Source organism: Petromyzon marinus, chromosome 21 (assembly GCF_048934315.1).
Source record: "Petromyzon marinus isolate PM22_M1 ecotype Great Lakes invasive population chromosome 21, UKy_Petmar_22M1.pri1.0, whole genome shotgun sequence".
Classification (NCBI taxonomy): Eukaryota; Metazoa; Chordata; class Hyperoartia; order Petromyzontiformes; family Petromyzontidae; genus Petromyzon; species Petromyzon marinus.
The window spans coordinates 4,424,833-4,447,653 of NC_133687.1; the positions used below are offsets into that span (position 1 = coordinate 4,424,833).

The window sequence follows — 22,821 nt, forward strand, 5'->3', positions numbered from 1 at the left end:
GGCTGCTGCTGCTGCTGGCTGCTGCTGCTGCTGCTGGCTGCTGGCTGCTGCTGCTGCTGACTGCTGCTGCTGCTGGCTGCTGCTGCTACTGCTGCTGGCTGCTGCTGCTGCTGGCTACTGCTGCTGACTGCTGCTGCTGGCTGCTGCTGCTGCTGCTGCTGGCTGCTGCTGCTGCTACTGCTGGCTGCTGCTGCTGCTGCTGCTGGCTGCTGCTGCTGCTACTGCTGGCTGCTGCTGCTACTGCTGGCTGCTGCTGCTGCTACTGCTGGCTGCTGCTGCTGCTACTGCTGGCTGCTGCTGCTGCTGCTGCTACTGCTGCTGCTGGCTGCTGCTGCTGCTGGCTGCTGCTACTGCTGGCTGCTGCTGCTGCTACTGCTGGCTGCTGCTGCTGCTGCTACTGCTGCTGCTGGCTGCTGCTGCTGCTGCTGCTGCTACTGCTGGCTGCTGCTGCTACTGCTGGCTGCTGCTGCTGCTACTGCTGCTGCTACTGCTGCTGCTACTGCTGCTGCTGGCTGCTGCTGCTGCTGGCTGCTGCTGCTACTGGCTGCTGCTGCTACTGCTGGCTGCTGCTGCTGCTGGCTGCTGCTGCTGCTGGAGGCGTGCAGGGGGGCGACAGTCGCGTCTGGTTGCGCGTGGCGGTGGTGATGGTGGTGATGGTGGTGATTGTGGTGGCAGTGGTGATTGTGGTGGTGGTGGTGGTGGTGGCGATGGTGATTGTTGTGGTGGTGTTGTGGCCGCGGTGGCTCGGCCCGGCTCTGCAGTGGTCACACCACCACTACAATCACCACCACTACAATCACCACCACCACTACAATCACCACCACTACCACCACCACCATCGCCACCACCACCACTACAATCACCACCACCACTACAATCATCACCACTACCACCACCACCACGACAACCACCACCATCACCACTACAATCACCACCACTACCACCACCACCATCGCCACCACCACCACTACAATCACCACCACCACTACAATCATCACCACTACCACCACCACCACGACAACCACCACCATCACCACTACAATCACCACCACCATCGCCACCACCACTACAATCACCACCACCACTACAATCACCACCACCACTACCACCACCACCACTACAATCACTACCACCACAGTCACCACCACGACAACCACCGCCACGTGCTCTAAGCTTCCCACTCGCACAGAACGATGTCAAGCGTGGTGGTGATTAGCGTGTCACTCTGTGGTCTCCCCTCCCCTTCTCTCCCCGCCACAACCACCTCATCACGCGCACCTCGTCACACACGCGCACACACCTCGTTACGCACACATCATCACGTACACCTCGTCACACACGCACACACACACATCATCACGTGCACCTCGTCACACACGCACACACACACATCATCACGTACACCTCGTCACACACGCACACACACACATCATCACGTGCACCTCGTCACACACGCACACACACACATCATCACGTGCACCTCGTCACACACGCACACACACACGCACACATCTATCACGTGCACCTCGTCACACGCACACACATCTATCACGCGCACCTCGTCACACACACACACATCTATCACGTGCACCTCGTCACACACACACACATCATCACGCATACCTCGTCACACACGTGCACACATCTATCACGCGCACCTCGTCACACACACACACATCTATCACGTGCACCTCGTCACACACGTGCACACATCTATCACGCGCACCTCGTCACACGCACGCACATCTATCACGTGCACCTCGTCACACACACACACATCATCACGTGCACCTCGTCACACACACACACATCTATCACGTGCACCTCGTCACACACACACACATCTATCACGTGCACCTCGTCACACGCACACACATCTATCACGTGCACCTCGTCACACACGCACACACATCTATCACGTGCACCTCGTCACACACACATCTATCACGTGCACCTCGTCACACACGCACACACATCTATCACGTGCACCTCGTCACACACACACATCTATCACGTGCACCTCGTCACACACGCACACACACATCATCACGTGCACCACACCGTCACGCCCGCCCGCCCGCCCCTCGCGGCGTGCCAGGCCTGCCCGGCACGGTGGTGGTGCTCTCGGTGTGCGCCCACTTCACGTCGTTCCCCGCGGCGCTCTACGCCGGCCGCGTCGACCGCATCGGCGCGGCGCTGCGGCGCCTGCTGCGTCGCGCCCCGCACACTCTCGTGCTCGTCAAGAGCGCCAACACCGGCTACCGCTCGGCGCACGGCTCCGAGTGGCTGGCGCGCGGCCTCGACGCGCTCATGCGCCGCGCCCTGCGCCGGCACCTCGGCACCGCCCTCGGCGGCGCCGCCGGCGGCGGCGGCGGCGGCGCCGTGGTGATCGACGCGTGGGACATGAGCGCAGGGCACCCGTCCCCCGATGACATCCACCCGGTGCGCGCGGTCGTGCGCGCCGAGGTGGAGCTCTTCCTGTCGTACGTGTGTCCTGACGAGGTGTGACGACGTGGCGACGAGGTGTGACGTGGCGACGAGGTGTCACGTGGCGACGAGGTGGAGCTCTTCCTGTCGTACGTGTGTCCTGACGAGGTGTGACGACGTGGCGACGAGGTGTGACGACGTGGCGACGAGGTGGAGCTCTTCCTGTCGTACGTGTGTCCTGACGAGGTGTGACGACGTGGCGACGAGGTGGAGCTCTTCCTGTCGTACGTGTGTCCTGACGAGGTGTGACGACGTGGCGACGAGGTGTGACGACGTGGTGACGAGGTGGAGCTCTTCCTGTCGTACGTGTGTCCTGACGAGGTGTGACGACGTGGTGACGAGGTGTGACGTGGCGACGAGGTGTGACGTCGTGACGAGGTGTGAAGTGACGACTAAGTGTCACGTGACGGATAAGTGCGACGTGGCGACTAAGTGTGACGTGGCAATGAGGTGTGACGTCGTGACGAGGTGTCACGTGACGGCTAAGTGTGACGTGTCGACTAAGTGTGACGTGGCGACGAGGTGTGATGTGGCGACGAGGTGTGACGTCATGACAAGGTGCGACGTGACGACCAAGTGTGACGTCGCGACGAAGTGTGACACGACGACGAGGTGTCACGTGACGACATGACGCGACGACGATGATGGGGTGTGACGTGACGACATGACGCGACGATGATGGGGTGTGACGTGACGACATGACGCGACGATGATGGGGTGTGACGTGTGGCGGGGATGTATGTACGAATGCTCAACTCACTTTGCGCTGTACATAGCCAATCGTTGTAATCGGGGGTGCGGATGGGTGTGAGATGTGATGATGCGTGTGGTGTGATGTGATGGGTTGGATGTGATATGATGGGATGGTTGTGATGCCGTTATTTGGATGTGATGTGATATGTGTGGGATGGGTGTGATGTTACGGGTGTGATGTGATTTGAGATGCGACGGTATGGGTGGATGGGTGTGATGACGTGATGTGTGCGACATGGGGTGTGATTGGTGCAAGTGAGTTTGGGTGTCTTTGCCTAGGTTGCACAGTAGGGGGCACAGGTGGTGCGTCTGCCGGTCATATCTTCAGTCAGCCCTTGGCACTTGGGGTCTCTCCCGTGACCTGCCAGCGGCGATCCTTCCGCACTTCGCCTGATAGCCTGAAAGTGCACCTAGCTTGGCACAAGCGCTCCGGTGACATTCCCACCACTTGGTGTGTTGCGTGGGGTGGGGGTGGCAGCGTAGTGGTTGACGCACTGTGCTTCAAACCGCGCGGCCTGAGTTTGATTCCCGCTCAGGGCAGACATCGGTGACGTCTCTCTGAACTGGTATTAGCGACGCCTCAACCCCCCCCATCCCCCCCTAAGTCTGTGTGTAGACATCACTGGGGAGCGCCTGTTGTTGTGGGTGGTGTTGTGGGGGTAGGGGGGGGCAGATCACGTGACTCGCTTTCATCAATCTGTGCCAGTTAGCACACACACACAGCGTGATCACAGCGTGGGAGGTTTTGGGTTTGTGTTTTTACGTTAAGAGACCTTCGCAGCAAAACCCACTACAGCTCCCAGTGTAAATTCCACAAGCAGTGTTGACTTCCCCCACAGTGTTACTCAATTTATCGACCACCCCGCCCCTCCGATTGTGAGCCGCTTGCTTCACCGCCGAGACACGGAGCGGGGTTCCCGTGGGGTCGCGTAGCGCGTGCAGGAGAGCTGTGGAGCTGTTTATCAGAAGCGACCTGGCCATCAACGAATGATGGCTCATCGAAGTGGCGTATTCATCGTCACGTGGAAATGTACAGCAACAGCTGAACGCTCCTGAACGCGCGATGTTCATTCTAAAATGTGGAGGGGAGAAGAATCACACGCGACCGCCACGGGACACGAGAGAGACACGCAGACTCCAAATATACAGCAGCAGCAGCAGGCCGGCCGGGGTCGGGATCGAACCCACGACCTCCTGCATACCAGGCGATGGAGATAACATCCCGCCACATCGGCGCCCTATCGTGTGCATCCCGGTCGCGGGGGGGGGGCGAGGAGCGAGCGATTGAAGGCGGAACGGAGTTTGGTGGGGGAGGCGGTGAGGTGTTAAACACTTATTTTGTGTGATGCAGAGAGACAAATGGGATGAGGAGGCATCATTGATTTTATTATTCAAGGCCTGGCCGGGCCGACACCCTTCGTCCAGGCCGCGAGAACGCAACCCTGGACCGACGATCGTCGTCATCGTATACCCCCTCCTACCCACAATGCTCTTGCATGATTCCCTGCAAATTAAATCTACAACTCAAATCAACAATCCATCTCCTCTGTGGTGGCCTCATTTATTCCGGGTAACCACGGGTGGAGTAATTGTGGATCTGGGTACTACTGTGGCCTCAAAGGGGGGGGGGGGGGTTGCATGGGTGACTCCACTTGGCTCCATCGGGGCTCCACGAAGTGGGGGGGGGGCTCTATTTGTAGGCCCACACGCGGATGTCCTTCACTTGCAGCGCCGCTTCCTCTCCGTTGTTCACCTCCCTCTTCCAGGTGGGGAGCCACTGGGACCTGCGGGTCGACAGTGGAAGTCCCGACTTGAAGCTGTCTCGTGACTGCAGGAATCCATATCGTTTGGGTCTTCCGGTAAAGTCGCGGAGATGGGTTAAAAAAAAAACACGAAAAAACTACGACGTTTCGATCGCAACACAAGCGGTCATGCTGCGGTCGTGTTTGCGATCGAAACGTCGGTGGTTTTTTTGTAAAACAAATTCGGCTTTCTACGTGGCTTTACCGAAAGACCCAAAGGATAGTGGAAATCCCGTTGGGGATGGGCGCAGCCCCTTGGGAGTGCTCGCTCGCGGCCCTGCCGCTGGCGGGAGTGGCCTCCACTCGAGGGAGCTCTCGAGAGGCCCTCTTCTCTTGCACGCTGGCCCGACGTTTCGGGAGCAACCCACACTTTACCACCCCACCGTCACGCGTGACCCGCAGATCGTGGACTCACTGCGGGCGGTTGAACCAATTTACGCGGCTGCTGGGTGGTCACAGGCGGTGGTGGGGCAGGTGATGTAAGAAACCTCACCACCCCGACCCCCCCCCCCCCCCATTGCTGTAACTGCCGCGCCTGGAGATGGAGTTGAACCGGCGACCTCTGGATATCGAGTAGAGCGCGCTGCTGACCACTACCCCGCTGTGTGGCAGCTTCTCGCATGGGCAGAGCAACGAGGTTAATCTTCAACTTGATCATTTTCCAAATATCATCAGCATCATCAGTCACGACCACCAATGCGTGTACACACACACACGTATATACAAAGATAAAGATCCCCCGTGTAGCCTTAACAGACTGTAGGGGCAAGTGCTGTTAGCGAGCACCTATGAAGGCCGGAACGGTACACGAGGGGGTGGGTGGCCAGCACCACGCCCGACCGCCTTAGTCTCTCCAGTGGCAATGTTTTAATCCACCGCACCAGGTACTCATTTGAGGCCGGGTCGACCTAGGGGAGGCCCGGGACCGGTTCATATAATCGCCACTGGTGTTGGCCGTGAGCGGGAATGGAACCCGGGTCGCCAGGTTCATAGCGCAGCGTAGCGCTAACCGCTACACTACCGCTCCCCTGTGTATATACACATACGTGTACACATCCGTGTATATACACATACGTGTACACGTACGTGTACACACGCGTACACATGAACAGGCGTGGCGCGTACTTGGCATTGTAGAAGTCCGCAGCCGCTCTCGGCGAGCTGTTCAACCAGGGCTTGGGGTAGGGTTGGTTCGTCCAGTCGTCCACAAAGAAGGCCGTGCCCCCCACGGCCAGGTTCAAGATCAGGTAGAACTATGGGTGTGGGTGGTCAGAGAGGTCAGAGGGTCCAGGCACAGGGAAGGTCGTAGGAGGTGGGGGGCGGGGAGTATTAGGAAGTACGTGATGCTGGTTTCCGTGTAAATTGTGGACTTATGGAATTAGAATATTAATTTATACTGGATGCATTCGATGAGCTATGCAGCTCTGTTTTAAAGATTTCCAGAAGGTACAATACAAAAATGACTTCATAAACAAGGTCCCAAATTTCCAGATCCGAGGCTCTTCGAATCCATATTGCAGGTTTCTGTGCCAGGTTTTCAGGTCACAGTATCAGAATCTAGGTCTCTTATTCCATTCCTGGGATCCCAGATTCCATTTCCCAGATCCAAGATTCCAATATCCATTTCCCATTACCCAGATTTCCAGATGGGTGTGGGGGGGAAGGTGAATCCAAGATCCAATAATCTGATGTTTCAGGACCCAAGTCTCAGTATCCCAGGTTCAAGGCTCCCGGATCCAGTTCCTAGGCCTAAGATCTAGACTCCAGATCCCTTGATCGAGGATTCAGATCCAGCGCCGTGGTGGCAAGCTGTTAACTACCTTGCATGGTATGCAGGAGCTCGTGGGTTCGATCCTGACCCTGACGCCTGTATACTTGAAGTTTGCACGGTCTCCCCGTGGTCACATGGATTTTTTATTCACATTTAGAAACACGCGTTTAGAGTATTGGACTGCTCTCTATTTGGATATGATAAGTCCCTTCGTTGAGCTATCATTTGTGGCCAGGTCGCTTCTCAAAAAGAGCTACACAGCTTAGTGGGCCTTACCTGGTACAACTTGTTTTTTAGTTTTTAATAGTTTTAGTTTAGATCTCCTCCCCTTCCTCCCAGGTCCTTATCCTCACATCTTGGTCGAAGGGCGCCATCTTTCCTCGCCCCCTCCACGGGTTGTCGATGTTAGTGGGGAAGGCGCCCAGGCCCCAGAATCCATCTGCTGCAGGGTTCACCTTCAGGGTTTCCTCGCCGTCCAGCAGGAACCTGGGGCCACACATCCGTCGCTTTGAGCAACCTGGAGGAAACTGTAGACATCTGGAGTGGCCAGGAGCAAACTAGAGGCATCTGAAGGTACCAGAAAGAAACTGGAGGCATCTGAAGGGAGCTGGAGAAAAGTGGAGATACGTGGAGTTGCCAGGAGAAAATTGGATACATCTGCAGAGGCCAGGAAGAAACTGGAGGCATCTGGAGTGGCCAGGAGGAACTGGAGGGATCAGGGAGGAACTGGAGGTGTCTGGAGAGACGAGGATGAAACTTGAGATATTTGGAGTGGCCAGGAGGAAACTGGAGACATTGGGAGTGGCCAGGAGAAAACTGGAGACATCTGGAGCGGCCAGGAGGAACTGGAGGGATCAGAGAGGAACTGGAGGTGTCTGGAGGGACGAGGATGAAATTTGAGATATTTGGAGTGGCCAGGAGGAAACTGGAGACATTGGGAGTGGCCAGGAGAAAACTGGAGACATCTAGAGCGGCCAGGAGGAACTGGAGGGACCAGGGAGGAACTGGAGGGGTTTGGAGTGGCCAGAATGAAATTTGAGATATTTGGAGTGGCCAGGAGGAAACTGGTGTCCACCAGCTTCACGGCTCCAGCAAAAAGTTAAAGCCAACAAACCCGCACATTCATCTGCCCTGTATTAAATCCTGGGTTTTAATCTGCGCTCGTCACGTTCGTGGTGTTAGTGAATACACGATGAGGGAGACAAAACACACCCTCGGCAAAACGACCTCTCCGGAAATGAAACCATTGTGACGTTTCACCTCTTCGCACACAGGCCTGAGTGACATCACAGACTTTCCAAGCAGCTGACTCATCTTACCTGGGATGCCATAGCAGCCTATAGCAGTTTTCACATTCCCAGACACGGTCCACAGAGTCAAGGCCGTAATTATAATATTCAAATGTGCTCAAAATGTCCCCCCCCCCCCAATATATTGCTATAAAATAGATTTCTGTTTATATGATTGTGGTTATGGTTGTACTTTATTAATCCCTAATCTCTGCCATTACATGCAATGAAACAAAAAAAGCTAAAAAAAAGAAAAAAAACAGAGCAATGTAATACAATACACTATTAGACATTGTAAAAAATAAATAAAAGTCCATCCTACGTGTTAGTGATTTTTTATATTTTAGGCAGGGAATTCGTTTTCAAATTTGGATATATTTTTTCTGGGAGGGGGGTGGGGGTGGTGGGCCCCCAGACCCCCTGGAAAATTTGGTTCCCCCCAATGTTGACTCGATGGCTACGGCTTTGCACAGAGTCAATGGCAGATCCAAAGATGCTCTCCATGCCCCCAAATCTTAGTCTATCGCCCGTCTCACCTCAAAGATCTGATTGCTGCTGCAGCCCCATTGCGGATCCAAATAAAAGCCAAAACAATTCCAGGCAATGTCTCACTGAGCTATAGAGCTCTCTTTCAGCAGAAACGACCTGCCCACAAATGAAATCTCAACGAAGTGGCTTATCGTGGGGAAATCTACAGCGGCCAACTACTCTAAACTCGTGCTCCTAAATGTGGAGGGGAAAAAAACCGGAGGAGCCGGAGAAAATCCACGCAACCACGGGGAGGGTGAATGCGCAAACTCCAAATATACAGCAGCAGCAGCAGGCGTTAGGGTCGGAATCGAACCTACGCCCTCCTGTATACCGGGCGAGGTAGTTAACATCTCCTAGCCACCGTGGCGTCCATCATCTCTTTGTCCTGCATGGACATCTCCTCCTGGCTGCCCGATGGTTCCTCAACGATTTTTGTTGCCAAGTCCAAGATGATTATTATGATCATGATGCTGCTGCTGCTGTTGATGATGATGATGCTGATTCTGTTGATGATGATACTTGTTACCTCATGTAGTCTGGTGTCCACTCCACCTCGTACTTGTGGAATCCAGTTCCGAAAGTCCCCTCTTTCGCGTGCCTGTGACGGGGTGGGGAAGGGGGGGGGGGTGAAGGAAGGGGGGGGGTATATATGAAACCCGCATGGACATTGACGATTCCAAGAAGATGAATCCCTGCAGTCACGAAAGATTTAAGTCGAAAAAAATACATCGATTAGTTTTATTTACGTCGTTGTTGTGCCGAAAGTTGTGGTCATCATGGTGACTGTTGCTATTGTTGTGTGCTATGTTTATTTATTTTTCTATTCGTTGCCTGTTTGCCCAGCTAAGCTTCACTGAGTTCCACGACTCTTGTCGGAAGGGTGCTGCCGGGTTCTATGCGGCAGTGGGCGATGGTTGCTTTCAGGTGACTGTTATGTTGGGCTGTTGTTGTTGTCGTTATGAGTGGGGAGCGGTGGCGCAGTGGTTAGCGCGCTACGTTACGAACCCGACGACCGAACCGGTCCTGCGCCATCTCTAGGTCGACTCAGCCTTAAAATGAGTACCTGGTGCGATGTGTAAATATCGTCCACCAGGGAAGCTTCCGGGCATGGTGATGGCGACCCACCCGCTCATGTGCCGTGCCGGCCTCAATCGGTTCACGCGCACAACACTTGCCCCAACAGTCTATTGAAGGGTGTACGTGGGGGAGCGGTAGCACAGCGGTTTTTGTGGTTGGTTGTAGGAGTGCCATGGTGGCGAGATGTTAGCTACCTCGCCTGGTATACATCAGGTCGTGAGTTCGATCCAGAGGCTGACGCCTGTATATTTGGAGTTTGCGTGTTCTATCTCTCCCCGTGGTCACGTATCATAATCTAAACATGAATTTTGACTAATTGGCTGCTATACATTCCCACGTGATAAGCCACTTCGTTGAGCTATCATTTGTGGCCAGGTCGCTTCTTACCTGGGAAAATAAAAACACGTGTTTTAAGTTGTTTCCGTAGCTGTGTTCTTTGTGATTATTACGGTTAATGTGATTGCTGTTGTGGCAGCTATGGTTGTGATTTATGTCGTTGCTGTAGACTCATGGGTCTAAGGTCCCCTCAGGCCTACTCACTTTGTTGCATGAGTCTTGGGCCAGGAGTTGAGGTCGGGGTAGGGTCCCCAGTGCATGGTGGACCCCATTTCGTCCACCCCGTGAGACACTCCCTGAGCATCCTTCAGATTTGCGTTCCCTGCGCGGCGTGGGGACAGTCATTGACACCGAGTCCAAGTCTGGTGCGGTCCGGACCACATCCACACCCAGACGCACACCTATTCCACATCCAGACCTAAACCCAGAGCAAACCCAGGCATAAACCCACACCCAGACATAAGCCCAGACCTAAACCCAGACCTAAACCCAGAGCAAACTCAGACCTAAACCCATACCCATAGCAGACCCAGGCCTAAAGACAGACCTAAACCCAAACCAAACTCAGACCTAAACCCAGGCCTAAAGCCAGACCTAAGCCCAAACCTGAACCCAGACGCAGACCGAAGCCCAGATCCAGACCAAACTCAGACCTAAATCCAGCCCCAGACCACACCCATACCTAAAGAAAATCTGACCAGACCCACGGGAAACCTGATCACATCCACGGAAAACAGAATCCGACCCAGACGCAGAGGCGAGCCAAACCAGATCCGAGGCCCCAACCGGACCCCCAGCTCACCGCGGCACTCCACGATGTCAATCTCGCCAGAGCTGGGCCAACCCCCATATGCGTTCCTCTTGGGCAGCATCCAGATCGCTACATACACACACACATGGTCACGCATGCAGCAGTCACGAACGTGTGCAGTCACAAACGGATCGATGCGTCACGTTTCGCTGCAGAGTGTCTCAGTGTGGCGTTGTCTCGGTGCTGGGCATCACGGTGCAGCAGGGTGGTTCAGCGCAAGGTGTCTCGGTGCAGGGGCGCCGTCGCTCACCCGGCCACAGCCAGTCGCCCGTGGGCATCTTGGCGGTCACCTCGACGCGCCCGTAGGTGAAGGCGAAGGAGTGGACGGTGCGCAGGCGCGCCGACTGCACCGGATTCACCACCAGGTCGGCCCCGTTGCCCGAGCGCTCGCAGCCGTAGAACGCGTTGCCCGTGCACGTGTCGGCCGGAGCCGCGCCTGCCGCGCGTCACAACGGACGGGGAGCGTCACGGCGGTCGGGGGAGCGTCACGGCTCTTGTTGTTGTTTTGGTCGCCGACTACCTGACCGAGGTGGACTCCACCGAGAGGCACTCATTCATGGCGCTAACCGCTGTGCCACATCTCCAAAAGACAAAGATCCCCCGCGTAGCCTTCGACAGACTGTGGGGGCAAGTGCTGTAATCCAGTGCCTATGAAGGGCGGCACGGCACACGGAAGGGGCGGGTGGCCAGCATCACGCCCGGCCGCCTTTGTCTCCCCAGTGCTGATCCTGAACACACCACACCAGGTACTCATTTGAGACTGGGTCGACCAAAATTGGCTCGGATAATCCGTCACCGGTGTTCGTAGCACAATGCGCTAACCACTGCACCACCGCTCCACGAAACAACACTAAGTTACATCACCGCGGTCGCTCGTGCCAGGCTAGGTGCACCCTGAGGCCGTCACGTCAGGCGTGTGAAGGCTCGCCGCTCCTGGCGGTAGGAGGTCACGGGTTGACCGACCGTACCAAAGACGCAGACACGGCCCGGACTCGAACCCTCACCCCAGACGTTGAGGGTGCCGGTGCGCACGAAGTTCTCATTGTAGGTCTCCTCCGTGAGCGTGGGGCGGATGAACAGAGTCCCGTCGCGCACGTAGCTGTTGCTGCGATTGTTCGTGTAGTGCTGGAACTCCCAGTTCTAAAGAGAGACAGCCACCAACACGGGAGTCATCGCAACCACTACCACCACGAGGACCACGCAACAAACCACAACGATGACCACAACCATAGGAATGAACACGACCGTCACAAGAATAACCACAACAATAACCACAACCGCAGAAATACACACAACCGTCACAAGAATGACCACAACAATAACCACAACCGCAGAAATACACACAACCGTCACAAGAATAACCACAACAATAACCACAACCGCAGAAATAAACACAACCATCACAATAATAACAACAACAATGCAATAACCACAGGAATAATCACAACCACCACCACGCAACAACCACAACCATAACCACAACCACGCAACAACCACGATATAACCACCAAAGACGAACATCCCCCGTGTAGCCTTAACAGACTCTTGCTGCAAGTGCTGTTAGCGAGCAGCACCTGTGAAGGCCGTCACGGCACACGTGGGGGGCGGTGTGGCCTGGACCACAACCACGATACAACCACCTCCACAAGAAAAAAAACACAACCATCTGCACACAATATTTCATCGCTCCATGTCTTCTGTGGTCAGGGACTGGTTAGAGGTCAGGATCTCGCTAGTGGTCAGGGTCAGGCTAGAGATCAGGGTCAGGCTAGTGGTCAGGGAGAGGTTCAGGGTCAGGCTAGTGGTCAGGTTCACGGTCAGGCTAGAGATCAGGGACGGGTTCAGGGTCAGGATAGTGGTCAGGGAGAGGTTCTGGGTCAGGCTAGTGGTCAGGGTCAGTCTAGTGGTCAGGGTCAGGATAGTGGTCAGGGGGAGGTTCAGGGTCAGGATAGTGGTCAGGGTCAGTCTAGAGATCAGGGACGGGTTCAGGGTCAGGCTAGTGGTCAGGGAGAGGTTCAGGGTCAGGATAGTGGTCAGGCTAGTGGTCAGGGTCAGGCTAGTGGTCAGGGTCAGTCTAGAGATCAGGGACGGGTTCAGGGTCAGGCTAGTGGTCAGGCTAGTGGTCAGGGTGAGGCTAGTGGTCAGGGTCAGGCTAGTGGTCAGGGTCAGGCTAGTGGTCAGGGTCAGTCTAGAGATCAGGGACGGGTTCAGGGTCAGGCTAGTGGTCAGGGTGAGGCTAGTGGCCAGGGTCAGGCTAGTGGTCAGGGTGAGGGGTCAGCGCGCACCCCTCCGCCGCCCAGGGTGATCTCGTGCTCCCACGTGTCCATGTCGAGTCGATCCCAGAGCTCCTCGAAGACGAGCCCATTGCAGGGCGGGACGGCCTGGTCACAGGACTCGGCGCACGGGAAACTCGAGCAGAGCGACACAGGGGCTGGGGACACGAGGGAACGCCACCATCATCATCATCGATAGCATCGTCATTACCACAGTCGCATAATTCGCGTGGGGCAGGTGGTGGTGCCTTGTCCACCCCCTCCCCTAGTGGCCAAAGCTACGAGTTGGGGGCCGCTTGACAATCACCGTGAGAGATGTTTTCAACAACGGTGTAAAAAAACGAAATTTTGTCTTAAAACTTTCGCGACTGCAGGAATTCATATTCTTGATTGTTTCGGTAAAGTCACGTAGATATAAAATAAATTTAAAAATAACGTAATAAAATTGAAAAATATATAATTTTTATTTTATATGTTTTTCATTTTATTTTCTATCTACGTGACTTTACCGAAAGAGCCAAGCAAACGAAAACCTATCTAAAACACGGATGAAATAAATGTTGAATGAAAAAAAATCATTGTAGTAGTGGCTGAATTTTGCGAATACGGAGCGTCCCTCCAGTGTTAGATGTCCGAGACCGTGAGCGTAACGAGGATGTGATTAGGGAAAGAGGAGGCCGCGTTCTCTCACAGTCTCGAGGTGCGACCCTGCGGGACAAATCAAATATTGGGGCCATCACCTTGACCGACTGCCGCGGCCCCCTGAGCTGATAATGTCACTACACCACTGCATAGCCATCATCACGATTGAGAAAATATTATCGTCAACATCACCATCGTCGACATCACCATCGTCGACATCACCATCGTCAACATCACCATCGTCAACATCACCACCGTCAACATCACCGCCGTCAACATCACCACCGTCAACATCACCATCGTCAAAATCACCATCGTCAAAATCACCACCGTCAACATCACCACCGTCAACATCGTCAACATCGTCGTCCACATCACCATCGTCAACATCACCACCGTCAACATCACCATCGTCAAAATCACTATCGTCAAAATCACCACCGTCAACATCACCACCGTCAACATCACCATCGTCAACATCACCACCGTCAACATCACCACCGTCAACATCACCATCTTGCCGATGTGTTTGCTTCGACTCGGTGTGCTGGACCATAGTATTTAATTTTATTTTCTACCTACGTGATGACTTTACCAAAATAACCAAACGGTAAGGATTACTGCATTCACGAAAGCTTCAAATCAACGTCGGACCATACTCGATTGCAAACGCGTTTTTTTTTAAGAACTGCTTCTTGTTGCTGTGTTTATTTTGTCGTCCTTCCCCCGCACCTCCGATTAGCACGGTTGCTTACGTATATTGTGACAGAAGTCCAACGTGCATGCGACTGCGTGCGTGCGGATGCGTGTACAGCTTGTTGTGTAGTACAAACCGCATCTGTCGGCTGCACAGAAGATGTCTAGCAGCCTTCTGCCGTCGTTACATTGAGCTGATCTGGCCCGTGCCATACAATCACTCCAAAGATCCAATCACACCATCAGCATAGCAATGTTAATGACCATTACCGTTCTCATGGACGCCATCACCACCATCACTTCGCCAATTACATGTTTTTACCAAGTAAGGCCGTCTGAGCTGTATAACTCTTTTTCATAAGCGACCTGGCCACAAACGATAGCTCAAAGAAGTCAATTATCAGGTCAACATTCATCGCAGCCGAACACTCTAAACGCGTGATTGGAAATATGGAGGGGAGAAAACCGGAGGACCAGGATAAACAATTAACGCGACCACCACGGGAATAACAGGCACACCTCCAAATATACAGCAGCAGCAACAACAGCAGGCGTCAGGCTGGAACCCACGACCACCTGTGTACCAGGCGAGGTAGTTAACATCTCCCAGCCACCGTGGCCCCTCGCTTCACACGGCCGCCGCCACCAATCACCTGGCTCGGCACATAGCACCCCGGTGCCGAGCAGGGCGCTGAGCGCAACGCACGCCGCCAAGAGGAAGCCGCTGATCGCCATGAGGAGAAGCTCCCGTCGAGTGAGGGACTTCGCCGGACGCCCCATTTATCCCGAAGCAGTTGCCACTGGGTCCTTGAGGTTCTCCCTATCTACGGCTCGTTATCCAGAGTTGTGCGCGCTATCGAAGCGAGACTTTGCCCGCGGTCTGTGGTTTTTACCCGGTGAGAGATATTCGCTGGCGGTGGCCACGCGTTTATGGCGACGTGACCTCTGCCACTGCGGACGCCACGCGAAAACAAGATGTTATCTCCCTCGCCTGGTATGCAGGAGGTCGTGGGTTCGAGCCTGACCCTGATGCCTGCTGCTGCTGCTGTAGATTTGGAGTTTTCGTGTTTGCTGTCCCCGTGGTGGTCGCGTGGATTTGTCTCTGGGTCCTCCGGTTTTTCCCTCCACATTTAGAAACGTGCATTTAGAGTATTTGGCAGTTATAAATTTCCACTTCGTTGAGCTATCATTTGTGGCCAGGTCGCTTCTGAAAAAGGGCTACATAGCTCAGCGGGCCTTACCTGGTAAAATAAACAAAAGAGTTTTTTGTTATTGACACGGAGAGAGGGAGGGCAAGCGTGGGGCTGATGATTGGTGAAGGTGGTCATAGAGGTGCTTCTGCGAATTTCGTGGTGGTGAATTGGTGGTGGTGATAATTATGAATTTATGGTGGCGCATTGGTGATGGTGAATTGGTGATGATGGTGGTGGTGATGAGTTGGTAGCGGTGGTGCATTCGTGGTGGTAATAGTGGTCATTTGGTGTTGATGGTGGTACATCACTTGTGATAGCGGTGATGATGGTGAATTGATCGTGGTGGCGGAATGTTGGTGGATAAATTTAACAACACACGAATGTGCGCAGCATTGCACATGCAAAAACTTTCAGCCTTATCCAGACCACCATCTCAAAAGAACTGAATATGTGTCCGTTTGAAACTTGAGACCACCATCTCCAAGAGTTGAGAAAATGTTGCCATACCAGCAGCTGCTGGTGGTGGTGTTGCATAAAATTGTGGTGATGCTGTTGGTAAATTCACGACGAATTGATGGTGGCGATGAAAGTTACGGTTGGAGAGTAATTGGGGGGGAATGAATGAGTGATGAGTCAATGAGAATCAATGTCTGTAAATTAACAATAATGAATGAGGACATGCATATAATGTGAGCGCTCGTGCCAGGCAGGGTGCACGTCACTTTGAAGGCATTATGTAAAGTGTCGAAGGCTCGCTGGCAGGATGGTACGGGACAGACTCAGGCGTTCTGGTCTGACTTGAGATGGACGGCCTGTGCTCCCCACAGCGCCACCTCGCTGCCTTTTAGCCACCCTGGCTCTCACCTCGTTGTTGTGAGCCTCATTACTCCAACCTCCGCTGTTGTTGGAAGGCGACTGCCTCCAACTGCTCAATAGCCCTCACAGTGCACCTAGCTTGGCACTGCCCGGTAGCGTCCTTTACGAGTCTCCCTTCTCCACAGAGGCCGATCTTGACACCACCGGTACGAGTCATCGGCAAGTCCGCTCTCCTCCACATCCTCTTGTACCACATAAGCCCAGGGGAATGCCATCCTCGACTGCCCACTCTGCAGTGTTCAGACATTCTATAGCTATTTACAAGGTAGGGTCCACTGAGCTCTATAGCTATTTTACAGCAGCGACCTGTATACAATTGATAGCTTAAACGAAATGGCTTATCACATGGAAATGTATTGCAGCAAAAAAAAAACTGTGGAATTCCCGGAGTCAGAATCCACGCGACCACCACGGGGAGAGAGAGAAAGAGAGACACGAAAACTCCAAATACAGCAGCAGGCGTCAGGGTCTGGATCGAACCCACGACCTCCTGCATACCGGGCGAGGGATTTAACATCTCCTAGCCACCGTGATGATGATGAGAGAGAGACGCAGACTCCAAATATACAGCAGCAGGCGTCAGGGTCGGGATCGAACCCACGAACCTCCTGCATACCGGGCGAGGGATTTAACATCTCCTCGCCGGCGCGGCGCCACGTGACTGTCCGCACGTCGCGTCTCGAGTCTGGTCGCGAGGGGGAATTCATGGACTCATGCCCCCCTCAATCACAGCCTCCGTGATCCTTTGGCAATTGCGTCGAGGTGGGGGGGGGGGTCGGTTACCAAGCTACTGGCATCGTAGCTGAGGCCCCCCACCCCCTCTCCCCCACAAGTTAGCCGATGTGGTGCATTGCGATGCGGTGCATTGCGATGCTGTGCATTGCGATGGGGTGCATTGCGATGGGGTGCATTGCGATGGGGTGCATTGCGATGCGGTGCATTGCGATGGGGTGCATTGCGATGGGGTGCATTGCGATGCGGTGCATTGCGATGGGGTGCATTGCGATGCGGTGCATTGCGATGGGGTGCATTGCGATGGGGTGCATTGCGATGCGGTGCATTGCGATGCGGTGCATTGCGATGGGGTGCATTGCGATGGGGTGCATTGCGATGCGGTGCATTGCGATGCGGTGCATTGCGATGGGGTGCATTGCGATGCGGTGCATTGCGATGCGGTGCATTGCGATGGGGTGCATTGCGATGCGGTGCATTGCGATGCGGTGCATTGCGATGCGGTGCATTGCGATGGGGTGCATTGCGATGCGGTGCATTGCGATGGGGTGCATTGCGATGCGGTGCATTGCGATGCGGTGCATTGCGATGGGGTGCATTGCGATGCGGTGCATTGCGATGGGGTGCATTGCGATGCGGTGCATTGCGATGGGGTGCATTGCGATGCGATGCATTGCGATGGGGTGCATTGTGATGGGGTGCATGGAGTTGCGGTGCATTGTAACGCGGTGCATTGCGATGGGGTGCATTGCGATGCGGTGCATTGCGATGGGGTGCATTGCGATGCGGTGCATGGAGTTGCGGTGCATTGCGATGCGGTGCATTGCGATGCGGTGCATTGCGATGCGGTGCATTGTGATGCGGTGCATTGCGATGCGGTGCATTGCGATGCGGTGCATTGCGATGCGGTGCATTGCGATGCGGTGCATTGCGATGCGGTGCATTACGATGCGGTGCATTGCGATGCGGTGCATTGCGATGGGGTGCATTGCGATGCGGTGCATGGAGTTGCGGTGCATTGCGATGCGGTGCATTGCGATGCGGTGCATTGCGATGCGGTGCATTGCGATGCGGTGCATTGCGATGCGGTGCATTGTGATGCGGTGCTATACGGTCAAAGGGAAAGTGATATCGCGACGATTGCCGTGTTGTGAAAGTTGACAACAGCCGATATGGTATCGTGACCAAACGGTATCGAAGCCGAGCCGGGTTCGAGAAAACGTGGACCCCCCCCCCCCGCCGACGCCGACACCCCTGGAATGTTTAAGAGTCGGTGTCATGGCTATGGCAAGCAGCTCGTCACAGAGGTTACCGGTTCGAATCCAGCGGCCGCTCCCATTACGACTGCGGTGTGTGGAGACCAGCTCACTCACCACTCACTCACGCACTCGCTCACCCACCCACCCACTCATCCACCCACTCACTCGCTCACTCATTTACCCACCCACTCACTCACTCTCTCGTTCACTCACCCACTCACCCACTCATTCACCCACCCACTCACTCATCCACTCCTTGACCTAACCACTCACTCAAACGCTAGCTCACTCACCACTCACTCACGCACTTGCTCACCCACCCACCCACTCATCCACCCACTCACTCGCTCACTCATTTACCCACCCACTCACTCACTCGCTCACTCACTCACCCACCCACTCATTCACCCACCCTCTCACTCATCCACTCCTTGACCTAACCACTCACTCAAACGCTAGCTCACTCACCACTCACTCACGCACTTGCTCACCCACTCACACACTCACTCATTCACCCACCCACTCACGCGCTCACTCACCCACCCACTCACCCACCCACTCACACACTCACTCATTCACCCACCCACTCACGCGCTCACTCACCCAATCCTTCACCTAACCACTCACTCAAACGCTAGCTCACTCACCACTCACTCGCACTCACACACTCGCTCACCCACCCACTCACACTCAATCATTCACCCACCCACTCACTTGCCCACTCGCTCAATCACCCACTCCTTCACCCAACCACTCACCCAACCGCTCACTCATTCACCCACCCACTCACGCAATCGCTCACCCACCCACCCACTCGCTCAATCACCCACCCACTCACTCTTGTAAATAAAACTGATTCCAATCTATTGAGGTCTCACCTGCAGGTCAAACAAAACAAACTCGCACTTGAATCTCGTGGTGGGTGGGGGGCCCTCGCATCAGAAGTCTTTGCCCGCGGTCTCTTGCGTGACGCCCGTGTTTATTGCGGTGTTTACCTCGCGGCGTTCGGACGCGCGTGTACGGGGAATGAACGAGTGGATTGCCGAATGAATGAATGAATGAGAGCGTGACAGAACTTGTTTTTTGTTATATATATAAATGCGTAGTACCTTGGCCCAGAAACGTGGTTGTGGGGGGCGAACGTCCCCCGCCGTCACCGAATTGTCGGGGCTGTTGCCTCCCGACTCCCCCCCGCTACATTTGTCCCACGACCCCCCGGCTGCTCTGTGGGGTCCGGGCTACCGGCCCCCCTCCCACTTCAAAGCCCTCCCGTGCTGTTGACCGCGTCAGCATGGTCCAACCGATGCGCCCGCCTGCTCGACGCTCTGCGACGCGCTGCGCTGTTCAGCAGCGGCGTGCCGCGGTGAGATCGCTCGCAGAGCGAGGAACCCCGTCCCGCACGCGAACAAAACGGGCGCGGCGCGTCCCCACCGCACGCTCCACGCGCGCGAGCAAAGGCAAACACGCCGCGATCACTTGCCTCCGGTTTAAAGGGGCCCATTTAAAGGGGCCGTTTGCGCAGCCGCGCGAAAACGCGCACGCCAGGCGCACCTGTTCGCTGCTTCGCTGGAGACAACCGCGCAGGCACGCGACCGCAACAGCGTCTCGCAGATCGCGCGAGCGCCGAGAAGCTCCTGGAAACGATCGTGCAGGTACGCGAGCGCTAAACGCCACCGAAACCAGACGCGTAGGCGCGCGCTGAACACTCCGCTTCGTGGAAAACAACCGCATCTGATCGCGAACACCCGGCACGCAAAGCACCGGAGTGAACAGTCGCACGGTTACGCGAGTCGATAGTTCCCGTGTGAGTCGATAGTTCCCGTGTGAGTCTATAGTTCCCCGTGTGAGTCTATAGTTGCCGTGTGAGTCGATAGTTCCCGTGTGAGTCTATAGTTGCCGTGTGAGTCTATAGTTCCCGTGTGAGTCGATAGTTCCCCGTGTGAGTCTATAGTTCCCTGTGAGTCTATAGTTCCCCGTGTGAGTCTATAGTTCCCGTGTGAGTCTATAGTTCCCTGTGTGAGTCTATAGTTCCCCGTGTGAGTCTATAGTTCCCCGTGTGAGTCTATAGTTCCCGTGTGAGTCTATAGTTCCCGTGTGAGTCTGTAGTCCCCGTGTGAGTCTATAGTTCCCTGTGTGAGTCTATAGTTATATGTGAGTCTATAGTTCTCTGTGAGTCTATAGTTCTCCGTGAGTCTATAGTTCCCGTGTGAGTCTATAGTTCCCCGTGTGAGTCTATAGTTCCCCGTGTGAGTCTATAGTTGCCGTGTGAGTCTATAGTTCCCTGTGAGTCTATAGTTCCCGTGTGAGTCTATAGTTCCCGTGTGAGTCTATAATTGCCGTGTGAGTCTATAGTTCCCCGTGTGAGTCTATAGTTCCCCGCGTGAGTCTATAGTTCCCTGTGAGTCTATAGTTGCCGTGTGAGTCTATAGTTCACTGTTAGTCTATAGTTCCCCGTGTGAGTCTATAGTTCCCTGTGAGTCTATAGTTCCTCGTGTCAGTCTATAGTTCCCTGTGTGAGTCTATAGTTCCCTGTGAGTCTTTAGTTCCCGTGTGAGTCTATAGTTCCCCGTGTGAGTCTATAGTTCCCTGTGAGTCTATAGTTCACCGTGTGAGTCGATAGTTCCCGTGTGAGTCTATAGTTCCCTGTGAGTCTATAGTTCTCCGTGAGTCTATAGTTCCCGTGTGAGTCTATAGTTCCCCGTGAGTCTATAGTTCCCGTGTGAGTCTATAGTTCCCCCTGTGAGTCTATAGTTCCCGTGTGAGTCTATAGTTCCCCGTGTGAGTCTATAGTTGCCGTGTGAGCCTATAGTTCCCGTGTGAGTCTATAGTTCCCGTGTGAGTCTATAGTTCCCTGTGTGAGTCTATAGTTCCCGTGTGAGTCTATAGTTCCCGTGTGAGTCTATAGTTCCCGTGTGAGTCTATAGTTCCCTGTGTGAGTCTATAGTTCCCGTGTGAGTCTATAGTTCCCTGTGTGAGTCTATAGTTCCCGTGTGAGTCTATAGTTCCCCGTGTGAGTCTATAGTTCCCCGTGTGAGTCTATAGTTCCCGTGTGAGTCTATAGTTACCCGTGTGAATCTATAGTTCCCTGTGAGTCTATAGTTACCCGTGAGTCTATAGTTCCCGTGTGAGTCTATAGTTCCCCGTGTGAGTCTATAGTTCTCTGTGTGAGTCTATAGTTCCCCGTGTGAGTCTATAGTTCCCATGTGAGTCTAAATTTCCCGTGTGAGTCTATAGTTCCCTGTGTGAGTCTATAGTTCCCGTGTGAGTCTATAGTTCCCGTGTGAGTCTATAGTTCCCCGTGTGAGTCTATAGTTCCCGTGTAAGTCTATAGTTCCCCGTGTGAGTCTATAGTTCACTGGGAGTCTATAGTTCCTGTGTGTCTATAGTTCCCTGTGAGTCTATAGTTCCCTGTGAGTCTATAGTTCCCCGTGTGAGTTTATAGTTCACTGGGAGTCTATAGTTCCTGTGTGTCTATAGTCCCTGTGTGTCTATAGTTCCCTGTCAGTCTATAGTTCCCCGTGTGAGTCTATATTACCCGTGTGAGGCTATAGTTCTCTGTAGGTCTATTGTTCACCGTGTGAGTCTATAGTTCCCGTGTGAGTCTATAGTTCCCGTGTGAGTCTATAGTTCCTCGTGTGAGTCTATAGTTCTCTGTGAGTCTATAGTTCCCGTGTGAGTCTATAGTTCCCTGTGAGTCTATAGTTCCCCGTGTGAATCTATAGTTCCCCGTGTGAGTCTATAGTTCCCCGTGTGAATCTCTAGTTCCTGTGGGAGTGTATAGTTCCCGTGTGAGTCTATAGTTCGCGTGTGAGTCTATAGATTACCGTGTGATTCTATAGTTCCTTGTGAGTCTATAGTTCCCTGTGAGTCTATAGTTACCTTTAAGTCTATAGTTCCCGTGTGAGTCTATAGTTCCCCCTGAGAGTCTATAGTTCCCGTGTGAGTCTATAGTTCCGCGTGAGTCTATAGTTCCCTGTGTGAGTCTATAGTTCCCTGTGAGACCATAGTTCTCTCTGAGTCTATAGTTACCTGTGAGTCTATAGTTTCCGTGTGAGTCTATAGTTCCCCCTGCGAGTCTATAGTTCCCCCTGTGAGTCTATAGTACCCTGTGTGAGTCTATAGTTCCCATGTGAGTCTATAGTTCCCATGTGAGTCTATAGTTCCCATGTGAGTCTATAGTTTCCCCTGTGAGTTTATAGTCCCCGTGTGAGTCTATAGTTCCCTGTGAGTTTATAGTTCCCTGTGCGTCTATAGTTCCCGTGTGAGTCTATAGTTTCCCGTGTGAGTCTATAG

The 22,821-nt window shown here is 54.1% G+C and overlaps 2 protein-coding genes across 2 annotated transcripts in view; one reads left to right on the top strand and one right to left on the bottom strand.

Moving 5' to 3' along the window:
• The window catches only part of LOC116944489 (NXPE family member 3-like), a 53,683-nt gene extending 48,903 nt beyond the window's left edge, over positions 1–4,780 (top strand). The window contains exon 9 of the mRNA XM_076068432.1: positions 2,099–4,780. Coding sequence (XP_075924547.1) covers positions 2,099–2,508 — 410 coding nt within the window. The 3' untranslated portion in view covers positions 2,509–4,780. The remainder of the gene's footprint in view (positions 1–2,098) is intronic.
• LOC116944498 (beta-1,3-glucan-binding protein-like) lies at positions 4,606–15,279 on the bottom strand. Its single transcript, XM_032958156.2, has 10 exons — positions 15,122–15,279; positions 13,143–13,288; positions 11,862–11,997; positions 11,108–11,293; positions 10,849–10,926; positions 10,251–10,368; positions 9,160–9,231; positions 7,167–7,299; positions 6,168–6,295; positions 4,606–5,024 (listed from the first exon to the last, which is right to left on the bottom strand). The coding sequence occupies exons 1-10, from the start codon at positions 15,246–15,248 to the stop codon at positions 4,931–4,933; spliced, it is 1,218 nt and encodes a 405-aa protein (XP_032814047.1). The 5' UTR covers positions 15,249–15,279; the 3' UTR covers positions 4,606–4,930.
• Between the last annotated feature and the right edge of the window lie 7,542 nt (positions 15,280–22,821).